This window comes from Schistocerca gregaria, chromosome 2 (genome assembly GCF_023897955.1).
Source record: "Schistocerca gregaria isolate iqSchGreg1 chromosome 2, iqSchGreg1.2, whole genome shotgun sequence".
Lineage (NCBI taxonomy): Eukaryota > Metazoa > Arthropoda > Insecta > Orthoptera > Acrididae > Schistocerca > Schistocerca gregaria.
Window position 1 is genome coordinate 912,624,962 of NC_064921.1, and position 12,969 is coordinate 912,637,930.

General features: G+C 38.3%; 1 protein-coding gene across 1 annotated transcript in view; it reads left to right on the plus strand.

Moving 5' to 3' along the window:
* LOC126335347 (protein phosphatase 1 regulatory subunit 7) overlaps nt 1-12,969 on the plus strand; it is a 75,517-nt gene that overhangs the window by 31,794 nt on the left and 30,754 nt on the right. Inside the window, exon 3 of the mRNA XM_049998532.1 lies at nt 2,639-2,694. Coding sequence (XP_049854489.1) covers nt 2,639-2,694 — 56 coding nt within the window. The remainder of the gene's footprint in view (nt 1-2,638; nt 2,695-12,969) is intronic.

Below are 12,969 nucleotides of genomic sequence, written 5' to 3' on the forward strand. Positions count from 1 at the left end.
CACTGCCATTTACAACTGATGACAGCACTAGTGGACACCAAAACCAGTCACACCCTGATAACGCAGATGCAATCAACCCTGGAATTGCAAGTGACACCTGATTCCTTGTTACATCATCTATTATGGTGTGTAATAGGGTCTATCGTGTCACAGTCTTGGAACCATACCCTTCCCCCAAGCTTCATCAACTTTACTGTTGTGACAAGTAAAAGAAGATACTTCTTTTAGTTATAAACAGTGTCATAAAATGTTCTGACACCATGCTAACGACCACCCCAGTGTCAATGACAGCTACATTTTCACTGTGACACTGTAAATTTACGTAAGAGTGGCAGTGTACATTTTCATGTACATTGCTGTCTGCAGACAGAAAATCTTCTAATGGGATTTGGTCACACCTTGTAATTCTCTACTGGGAGATAAAATCTCTGGTCCTGTTGATTTGTAAGGTCTTCACGGGGAGCTGTAGGAGACCTCACATGAGTTTCCCTGTGTAAGGGGAAACATTTATATAAGACTGTCTGTGGGATTGTACCCCTCCTCACTATAGTTTGGGTTCCCTGTTAAACAGTTCCTGCATTACCCACAGTCTGTGTGCACAATTCATATTGCACATTGCCACATCTGTCTGCCCCTGTCGCCATGCTGCTGGTGACTATTTTGCCAAATAGCAAGTCTGTCTCCTTTCCCCATTCGCTCACAGCACTGCATCGGGGAGGGCTGTTTTGGACACTTAAATATTGTACATTATTTCTGTCACATCCTGTCCAGAATTCATCCAAGGCTGAAAATATATCTACTGACTCTTCTGCTGACTTTGAAAGGAAATTGATAAACCGCTGCCTTACCCAGGAGGGCATTCACTGTGTAAAGATGACCATGAGCTCTTCTTGGTCCACTGGTGGGTCCAGGTTCTGAGCAGCAGAGACCTGCAGGAAGAATATGTGCGTGCTTCCTAACTTGACATTGTACGGGGGTCCAGTAATCATTCTGCAGAGAAGATGACAGTTGCAGTCTGTCACACCCATTTCAGAAATGACATGCTACAATTAGTGTCAGTGGAAGTTTTACTCAGTCTAGGAGGCATGCTAAGGAAACGTAGTGGCTAAAGGCCTGTGCTCTCAAAAAACAGGTAGTCCAGGTTTGAGTACCAGTCTGACATGATTTTCATTTGTCACAGCACATTATTTCGATCTGTATTCTCAGCAGCAAATGTAAGTGCGTGAGTGCACTCGGGAGCTGGTAAGCATATTCGTAGTATGATGGTCAGACCGTACTTGAGATGTGTTTGATCATGATTTGCTTCCTTCACTAATGTTCTAAATGCTTAAAACTAAGACAATGACCATTTTTATGCACTGAACGTTACACTTAAGACTTTTCAAAGGAAATGTGCTAACACATTTTAAAAGGAAAGTCTTTCAGAATTAGTGACACATTGGCTGCCGAGCAACAGTGCTAGTCACTTTTACTTCTTTTTGCGCCAAGTAAAATTAAAGAATAAAAGTATGTAGTGTAAACTGACTTCTTTTGTAGACCTCTTACAAAATGTTGTGGTATCTTACATCATCATACGCATACATAAAAGGCGTAAATGGAAACAAGAAGACATTATTATTTCAATATAATTTCCAAACATCCCATGTTTCTAAAACCTTAAAAATATTTTGTATATGACACACGTAAAGTAGACTACAATGCTGTATACAATAAAATGTTCAGAGAAATTGAACACACCATCTTGACAACCAACTAACAACCCTAAGTAGACAACTTACAGGCCATCGTGGTATTTTTCTTACTTCATATATATGAGATAAATCAATCCTACCTAAAAATTGATCTTATTTTACGTAAAATAAAAGTTCAACATTTGAGGAGAACAAAATTTGAATAGCCATCTATTGAAAGTGAATTCAACATGAGTCTACAGACTTTATAATCATTCTATTATTAATCAGTTAAAAGGTCTTTTGTGTTGACATTAGATGTAATAAGTTCAAGTATCAGATTAGAGTAGATTGTATTCAGTTTTCATTCCATAGACCTAAAAGTGAGATGATTCTTGGGGGTATGGAACAGGTCAGAAAGTATAACATAAAAACATAAAATATTTGAATATAATACTTACCACTCCTATCATTGGTCAGGAGAGTGTCAAAATATGTGAATACATTACAGTTAAACTGGAACTGTTAGTGTAATATCCTTGACATACTTCAATATTGTAAAACATTGTGTGACAGAATTACTAGATACTGTGTAGCTCCGGATTTATAGTTAAATGAAGTTGTTGGCCTGTGCCGTACTGGTTGATTGCGATTATGAGTTGTCTCACACATGATTATAGTTCCACAATGTAAGATCTCAATATGTTATAAATGTTGACTACTATATTTACAGTTATTTTTTGTAATGACTCACTGTGCTTATTTGGTCTTTCATTCTATGTCAACATCTGGAGATGGTCTGTTAATGACTGAAACTGGCTGTGTAATAAATTGATTGATACAGCTTTGTGCAACCATGATGTTTCAGCAATTGTTACGAGTAGTAAACCATCACCTCTTCAAAATAATAATTTTTAAAGTCATTATCTCCTTTTGTTAGTATTTTAATTTCTCTTCTCTTTCTTCAGTTGAAGGCGAAGAAGACAAATATGGAGAAATACTTATTATTGATCCAGAGACAGAGGTATGACAGAAATTTGCCAAACAATATATTAATACTCTAAGTGTAGGCTAACTGTTATTATTAGGTTATTAATTACTAAACAACTGTGACATGTAAATATTTGTTGTTCCTTCATTTTATATATATCACACTACAGAATAGTAATGGTTAGTAGTGGACTCTATGTTACGTAAGAGGAAAAAGCAAGCCTTAAACTCACCTCATGTGGAGTAAGATCTGCTCTAAGTGTACTTGCTGGCTCATGTTGCAGCTCCTAATTGGGAGCTTAGCATTTTTACCATGATAGCCTCTGTACTGTGTCCCTTCTAGGATTCGTTGAATGCTACCTGCACTGGCTAGTTAGGAGTCCTGTTTCAGTCTGATGTCACAGCCTGCAGTGTAGGGTTTCTCAAAGAACAGTGGTTAATTCACAAGACAAACCAATATGTCATGCATCCACTGGCTGCTCTGCAGGCTTTTTCAAATGATTTGAAAGAAAGTATTTGGTAAAAAAAATGGTTCTCTTACATCTTGTATTCTCATTCTTTAGTTTCATGATGAACTGCACCATTTCATTAATGGTCATTTTGTGATATTTTGAGATTAAGTAACACATTGCACTAAATTTGAGCAGTTTCCAATGAAAAACAGGTGATGCTGTGAGTTTGCATTTGGTGCATGTTGAGTCATACGCTATAAAAGTTAGCTAACAGATTGAATTGGCCTTTAAACTTGGAAGGACATTTATATCTATCTCCTGTCCCCAGAAAATGAATTATGCATAGTACACCCAGTTCTGCTCACTCATGCAAACGATAAAACAAAAATGAAAGATTCATAACATTCCTCTTATTTTGTAAATGATAGGTTATGGTAAATGGTAGCATGCAAAGAGGAAAATATTGTGCCAGATGGTTAACCAGTGATACTCCATTATTTACCACAATATGCAAGTACCTACAAATTTTTTCAATGGAATACTGTATTTTTTTAAGGGCCGTAGATAACTTGTGAAAGAAAAACGGCGATGGTTTCTTTTAATAACATGAGTCACAATACTGAATTTTTTTTTTTTTTTTTTTTTTTTTTGTTTTACTGAGAATGAGTTTTTTTATATATAAACTATTGAGATGTCTTGCCCTCAGTTGCTAGTTTACCAGCATGTTGCTTCAGCATTCCGGTGCAATTTAAACTGCACATTATGTTGCAATTTTAACAGCATTAAAAATGTTAGTGAGGTGAATCTTTGTAAACTCTTCTGTGTTCTGATAAAGGAAGCAAATTTCAATATAGCAAACAAGAGAAGCCTGGTTGTGACACTTCCCAGTGGAAGAAAAAGGAGTATGAAATGTTGGGAAGCCAAATCGTCACTTGCATTCCAATTTTGATGGAACCATACATACCATTGTATTTTTAACACTTTTGAGTCCCAGTCCCTTTGGTACATGCACGTCACAAATTTCAGGTTTTTTTTAGCATCTCTAAAATGCGTATCCACCAGTTCCTTTGTGGTCCTTTAGTGGATGCAGGATCGAGGAACAGATGCAGTTCATGGACAGAGAATTCAGATTTTATTTTATTCTACTTCTAATACCATATAGTAAAAGTAATATCTATCTTCGTTTACTGTAGTTGCAGTGGCAGTTGTTAAAATTAGCTTTCAATGTTGAAATATATACAGGTATAAAAGATTTACATTTCAGACAGTTACCAGTACAATGACTATTCCATAGATATTGAACCCTGACTGCTATGAAAGTCAGTAAATTTTATGAAAAGACAAACACACAAAATGGGGCTGTTTGTGTAGAGGTTTGAACTTCAGTAGAGCAACCACTGGGGCTTTAGAAGGGGAATGCTTTGCATATCATTGGCAGCAGTGTAAGTATTTGTGACAGTGTCCCCAAGCTGCATTGGCAGCTGTAGATAATGTGGTGGCATAACAGGCGGTGTGCACTTTAAAGTATGGCTGACTAGATAGTGGTTGATACAGCTAAAGGTTGTTCATTAATCTAGTTACAAAATAAAGTATATTTACTACAAAGTAAGCTTGTAAATTTTATTTAAATTTCAATACATGTTTAGTGAAAAAGAAAAAAAATATGCTTGGGTTCCTATAATTACATTGAACTGTGGTACAATTTAAATCACTGGCATCTTAGAAGAACTTTACAGTCAGGGCACCACCATACTGTTTCTTTTCTTTAAGACTGTCTGCAGACATTTTTTGCCCAAACTTTGCATGCTTGTTGGGTGCATCTTATTTCCTGTGGAAGGAGCTGTCAGCAAAATGTCACACACTGTATAGCAGTACATTGATGTATACTCTCTTTCTTTGCAAGCTCATCATCTAATTGCAGAAGAAAATTTGCCTGATGCCAGCATTTGTTGTGGTAGTTGTTCCTTGTTTTGTGATACAAGATGAAAGCATACATGGCTGTCATCGTAAAAATGTGGAAAGATAATCATCTTCCACCATTTTATTTCCCTGCTCTTGAAAAGGTAGTATGATATGAGTTGATTATTCTTGTCTACACTTGCTCAACTGTAATATCTGTCCAAGGAAATTGTATGTTCCTTTTTGAGGTAATCTCACAGTCTGTTTTTCTTGTTAGGGGCATATAGATTGTGACAGCAAAGAACAAATACATATCATGAATTTCTACTCTACTTCATGTGCTCCACCTTGTGGGTTTCATGTTGTTTGATCTTATCATTTTATCTGCAGTTGATTTCAAATATTTGTGTGTGTCTGCCTTATCATGTTTTATTATTGATGCAGAAAAAAATAGAAAAAATATTGAAAGCATTGCTGCTGTAATCCACTTCTTTCACAGATTCACTTTCTTCTTTGAATTAAGACAGTGATGATTGCTCATATAACGTAGAATGTCTTCTCTTGCATGTTGGTTCTAAAGATGGAACTACATTTGAAGTGCTACCATGATTATTAGAAAATATTATCTACGGTTAGTGGTGGAATTTCATCTGAAGACACAATGGAAGTGTAACTTATATTGCAGATTTCTCAAGCAAAATAATACAAAATAATGGAATTATTAACATAATGCTGTTTTTGTGCTTGAGTCTGATTCAGATGCAAAATCACTGTATTCATTGTCAAAAAGTCCTTTTTGGTGGTAGAACCTTCATATGGTTCATTCAGAAGCTGCTCGATCTCAGTATCTGTCAAAAAATTCAATATATTTATCAGAAAATACACTGCTAGCCCACTGTGAAAGCAGCACCACAGGTCAGTGAAGTGGTTTCAAGCAAGTGAGGATTGTTCTTTGAGAATGCCAAACTAATTTAATAGATAATGTTGATCATATTGAGCCCACAACTGACATTAATGTTAATGAAGACCACCTCAGCTGTGTTATTACAAATTTATTGCGTTACAACCGGTTTTGTTTCTTTACTTATCTTCAGATTGCACAACTTGGCAACCTGAGGTGTTAAAAGAAATGAAACCAGTCATTACACAACAAATGTGTAATAATACAGCTGAAGTGGTTTTCATCTGTCATTAGTTTAAGAAAAATCAGTGAGATGGCAGCACCATGCAGAGACTTGTTCAGAGCACACCAAACCTGAAAGCGAGATATTTGTAAGAGCTGAGTTACATGTGATGTGACTTATTAAGTTTACAAAGTTTAATATGTTTTTACTTATCATGAAGTTGGCAACTTCACATGGCTCTGCAACCTTAGCTAGATGGTTAATCTTTTGTCAAACCCTGAGTAGTTATTTGTATAATTTTTTTCAAAATGAACATCCGTGAAGCTAGCAATATTCAACATGAACAGCAGGTGCCCTACACACATCCCAGTTGCAAATCTGCATAGATAGCCCACATTTTCATTAAGTTAGCAAGTAGCATTATCATACTTGAAGAACATAAATTGAATTTCCTATCATGTAGATCTGTGGAATACGTGTTGGCTGCCCTGGAGTACTTTCCCAATTGTCAGGTACTGAGCCATTGTGGTTTGTTGACTGTAACTATTTTCCAGTATAGGCTCTTGCTTTACTGAAATATTGTAGTTCCAGTATGCACTGTATGTTGTGAGAAGTATGTGATGACCTCTTGGGCTTCATTTTGGCAAGGGATATACTACGTCAGACTCTTCTGAAATTAAATGCAATCTGTTTAAATATTATGCAGGGCTGTACACTGGAGTAAACTTGGAAATGACAGTGGTGTACATATTGCCCAGTTATCTGAAGTAATTGTCAGTTTCAAATAAAGTAACATCCTATTTAGGAAAAAAGTTTCATTCAGCAAAAAAATAAGGTAATACTGTTTAAATATACGGAGGACACTGTATTTGTTGTTAGAATATGCTGAGTGTTGTATTGCAGGTAGAGGTGTGTAATATATCACAAAAGTTGTATGAAATAATTCCACTGCTTCTTTTTTTCTTTGTAGATGGGTGTTTTTGTGTCTGCACAATGGCTCATACAAAATAAATTTTTGATTAGCAGGTGGCGGTAGCAGGAAGGCATTGTTTGCTGGCTGGTGGAGAATATGCCCCATGATAATGAGTACAGTAGTCGTATGGGTACTTAATAAAAACCGAGCGAAGTGGCGCAGTGGTTAGCACACTGGACTCTCATTTGGGAGGACGACGGTTCAATCCCGCGTCCGGCCATCATGATTTAGGTTTTCCGTGATTTCCCTAAATCGCTCTAGGCAAATGCCGGGATGGTTCCTTTGAAAGGGCAAGGCCGACTTCCTTCCCTGTCCTTCCCTAATCTGATGAGATGGATGACCTCGCTGTCCGGTCTCCTTCCCCAAACAACCCCCCAACTTAATAAAATTGTTGCTGGTAGAGAGGAGGGCATTAGACACAGTGGTTAATATTAGTAACAAACACTGCATTAACATTGTAATTATAAGTTTAAAGGCTAATAACAGCTCTAGGATGTATGTTCGTCCTCACACTGTAACAGATTTCCTACTAAATCAGAAAGAAACCTTGAGTGGAGAAAACAGTTAAATTTTTGATACAACCAACTATGCTACCAACAGATACACTCCACTTATGACTCCCTTTCTTGTCATCCATCGTGACAGCTGCTATCGAAATTTAATGAGATTATGAGCAGCACAATGCATTTTACACTACACCTTTATTCTCGTACACTTCTGTTTTCATTTGACTTGCTAGTTGATTTCTGTGTTTCACTGATTAAGGTGTCAGAGTGGCACGACATTGGACTTTCATTGAGGAAGAAGGCTACTCAGATGCTAGTCTGACCACACTGATTTAAATTGCATGTGGTTTCCCAAAACCACCCAGAGTTCATATATTTATTTTTTGTTTTACAGATTACGTTCCATAAATCTCATCATGGAGAACCTCAGGGATGTGGGAGAAAAGGTATTCATTAACATGCAGAAACAGCCCCTGCAGCTTCAGGCCGCTGGTAGTGTGTTCTGTACTGTGGTCAATCTTAATCACTCCTTATGCTGGTATGCGAAACCCTACGCTTAGAAATTAGCCCATGTGGCTGATCAGGTTTGTGCCACATTATTCAAGTTGTGGAGGAATTTGTTGTGGTATCTTGTCTTTTGCCAAGGAGCCCACCAGACAATCAGCATTCTAGATATCATATATCCATCTCAGACATTGCTGATTAAGGTATCATGACACCAGTTTTTGACTATCCAGTTAAAGTATCAATAGAAATAGGGCAATGTTTTTGGAAGTTCTTTGTAGCTAAGGTCAAACATTTGATCAGTTCCTCAGAACACCTCTGGCAGTGGGATCGGCAGCTTCATAGTGTTGTATGTCCATGTGTTCTATAGCACCCTCAGTGTGTGTTGTGTATGTCAGTCTTCTATTTCAGTATCCTCTGCCATAGCATGTAGATAGGATAGGCAAAAACCATTCCCAATTATCACTGATGTTTGCTAACCACTTGTGGGTTAAATTTATTTTAGCATCTTCTTAACTGAGAATCAGATATTTCAGTAACACACAAGTGATGACTGGGAGACAACCACAATGGTAGGTGACCACTTTAGCCAGGCCCAGCCTGGACTGTGTCTCAACATGTGAACTAAGAACAGTATTAGCTGGGTTGATTAGGGGGCAGTTTTGGCTGTCAGCCACAATAAATGGAGCAACAGCCTCGGGTGCCACCCAGGGTGAATCTCCATTGAGCTTCATCCATTGACAGGTGGAATTTATTAAGCACTCAAGAAGCATGTTGCATCAGAGGACTTCCCACTCAATGCCTTAAATATTGTGGGTTCAGTGGTGGATATGAGTAATTGAATGAGGTATTGATGAGGGTTAAACATGGATATCTACATCTACATGGCTACTCTGCAAATCACACTTAAGCACCAGGCAGAGGGTTCATCAAACCACCTTCACATTAATTCTCTATTGTTCCAGTGCAAGCTCTGATTTCCCTTACTTTGTTATAATGATCTTTTCTCCCTATTTAGGTCAGTGTCAACAAAAAAGTTTTGCATTGGGAGAAGAAAGTTGTTGATTAAATTTTTGTGAGAAGATCCCGCTGCAAGGAAAGACACCTTGATTTCAATCCCAAATCGCGTATGATGTCCGTGACAGTCTCTCCCCTATTTCTTGATAATACAAAATGTGCTGCTCTTCTTTTAACTTTCTCAGTGTACTCTGTTAATCCTGTCTAGTAAGGATCACACACCGTGCAGCAGTACTCCAAACGAGGACAGACAAGCATAGTGTAGGCAGTCTCTTTAGTAGGTCCTTTGCATCTTCTAAGTGTTCTGCCAATAGAACACAGTCCTTGTTTTGTCTTCCCATATCATTTTCTGTATTCTTTCCAATTTAAGTTGTTTGTAATTGTAATTCCTAGGTTTTTAGTTGAATTTATGGCTTTTAGATTTGGATTTAACATATAACTGAAGTTAAACAGGTTCTTTTTAGCACTCATGTGAATGGCCCCACACTTTACATTATTTAAAGCCAATTGCCAATTTTCTCACCATACAAATATTTTATCTAAATAATTTTGCAATTAAATTTGATCTTCTGATGACTCTACTAGACGATAAATGACAGCATCATCTGAAAACAGCCTAAGAAGGCTGCTCAGATCGTCTCCTAAATTGTTTATATAGATAATATAGATAAAGAACAACAGAGGGCCTATAACAGTACCTTGGGGAACACCACTAAACACTTCTGTTTTACTCGAAGACTTTCCGTCAATTACTGTGAACTGTGACCTCTCTGTCAGGAAATCATGAATTCAGTTGCACAACTGAGACAATATTCCATAAGCATGCAATTTGATTACAAGCCGCTTGTGAAGTATGGTGTCAAAAGTGCCTGGAAGTCTAGAAATACGGAATCAATGTGAAGTCCTTTGTCGATAGCACTCAGCAGTTTGTGTGAGTAAAGTGCTAGTTGTGTTTCACAATAACAACATTTTCTAAATTCATGTTGACTATGTGTCAATAGACCAATATCTTCGAGGTAATTCATAATGTTCAGACACAATATACAGGGTGTCCCACTCAAACCTCCCTGATTTCAAGGACCCATGAGAGAAAAACCACAGGAGATACAGCAGTGACAAATGCACCACATTGAAGATCATCTCAAAGAATTTATATTCCCACGTCAGAAGTGCCAAGTATCATTGCCAGAGTGCAGCATGGTTGCATGAAGTGAAAATGGCAACTCCACAGCAGCGCTCGTAGGCAGTAATGTAGTTTGCAGAAACAAAATCGTTGGTTACTGTTTAAAGAAATTGTTGTTATGAGTATGAATGTGATCCACTTGATGTGAAAACAATTAAGGAATGATATAGGAAGTTTCTGGCAACAGGAAGTGTTCTGAAACATCCTGACGGTGCACATTACGGAGTTTCAAAAGAGACAGTGGAGGATATCAGACAAATGCTTCTCAGAAGCCCACATAAGTCAGTTTGTCAAGCATCTAGGCAACTTGATGTACCTCGATCAACATTGCATCATGTAGTTCACCAGTGTCTTCATACATGTGCTTACAAAGTGTAAATTCTGCAACTTCTGATGCTGAACTACAAACCATGCTGACAAAAATTCGCTGCGGATATGCTGCAGCGTATTAATATGGATGCCAGCTTCCTGGAAAGATGTTTATTCTCATATGAGGCAACCTTTCATCTATCAGGAAGGCTTAATAGACATTATGTACGGATTTGGGGTTCGCAAAATCCGCATGTTGTCATTGAACATGTTCGTGATAGCCGTAAACTAAACATCTATTGCAGGCTAATGCACGACAGGATTGTTGGACCATTCTTCTTTGTGAAACAAACAATGAATGGGTCAGTGTATCTGGATATGTTGGAACAGTTTGTGTACCCTCAGATACAAGACTTGCAACCGAACATCATTTTTCAACAAGATGAAGCTGCACCGCATTGGTCAATGGCTGTTCACAAGTTCCTGGATAGGAAATTTCCCAATCATTGGATCGCACGTGGAGGACACACTGCCTGGCCACCATGTACACCCGACATTACGTCGCTTGATTTCTTCATGTGGGGATTCATGAAGGACCATGTGTATGTGACCAAAGTGGACGATATTCATATGTTGCAACATCGTATCACTAATGTGATTGCAACAATAACAGAGGAAATGTTACAAAGAACTTGGCAAGAAATTGAATATAGACTCAATATCTTCGTGCTACAAATGGTTCACATGTAGAGGTGTATTGATGATAGATAAATAAATAAATTCTTTGAGATGCTGTACAGTGTGGTGCATTTTTCATTGTCACATCTACAGTTCCCCCGCCCCTAGGTCTTTGAAATCAGGGAGGTTTGAACGGAACACCCCGTATGTTCCAAAATCCTACTACATATTGATGTTAACGATATGGACGTGGAGTTTAGTGGATTACTCCTTTTCCTGAATATTGGTGTAACATGCGCAACTTTCCAGTGTTTGGGTATGATTCTTTCATTGAGCATGCAATTGTATGTAGTTGTTAAGCGTGGAGCTATTGCATCAGCGTACTATGTAAAGAACCTAAATTGTATATGATCTGGACTAGATGATTTGCTTTTGTTAAGTGATTTAAGGTGCCTCACTACTTTGAGGACATCTACTGCAAAGTTAGTCTTGGTTACTCTTGTTGGCAGCTGTTCCTAATTTGAGTTGTGGACTGTTTACTTCGTCTTCTTTGGTGAAGGAATTTTGGAAGGCTATGTTTAGTAACTCTGCCTTACCAGCACTGTCTTCACTAATATTTCCATTCCTATCACAGAGGGAAGGCATCAATTGTGTCATGCTGCTAGTATAAGTTGATTGATTGATTGATTGATTTTGACAGGGAAACTAAAACAGCTATGGTCTAACTCGCCACTGCCCGCACCGAAACCGAGTTTGTTGTGCGGTATCGCTCCCTGTATATCTAGTAAGCCAACCAATGCCCTTAAATGGCGCAAGGAGTCCCTTTATCAGTGTTCTGTTAGACACAATTTCTTCAGGTGTAGTTGTCCTGAAAATACTGCATCTCTTGCTCTCTAGTGCCACGCATTCGAAGATTAGGTGTGATGCAGTTTCTTCACTCTCATCACAGATCTTACATTTAGGGGTCTTCTTCCGTTATATCCCTTGAAAGTAGGTGTTTGTTGAAATTCCCATGGCCGGTTATCAGTCCAGTCATGAGTTTAACCTCTTTCCTGTTCAATCCCAGGATTACAGAGCTTCTTTTAAAACTCGGCTTAGGCATCATTACCTTACCAAGTTTTTGTTTATAGACCTTGGTCCAGTATTTTACTTGCCGTTTCCTAAGCCAGTTCCATAGTTCTAGTTTAATCATAGCCTTGATGATTGTCAATCTGTCGGCTTTTTCATTGCCACAGATCCCAGAGTGGCCAGGGACCCACACTAGGTTTACCCTATTGCTTTCCCCTAGCTCCACCAGACACCTGTGGCATTCTGCAGCAATCTTAGATCTTGTTTCAGGAGCTGCCAGTGATTTCAGGGCTGCCTGGCTGTCTGAATAGATTTAGATGCTACGATCCTTGTACCACCTACACATATTCTCCATCACACATGGCCTGATTGTAGTAATTTCAGCTTGGAATACTGAGGTCAGTTTTCCTGAAGAGATGATGCCCTCCAGTCTTGGCTGAACCCCGTACACCCCTGGCCCAGCGCCACGGTCTGATTTCGACCCATCGGTGAACCAAACTGTGCCTTCCGTAGGGTTTCAAACTGTTTTTTACCACTGCTCCCTGCTTCCAGTTATTATATTGTAAGGCTTGTTGAAGCAGTTGGGAGTTATTATA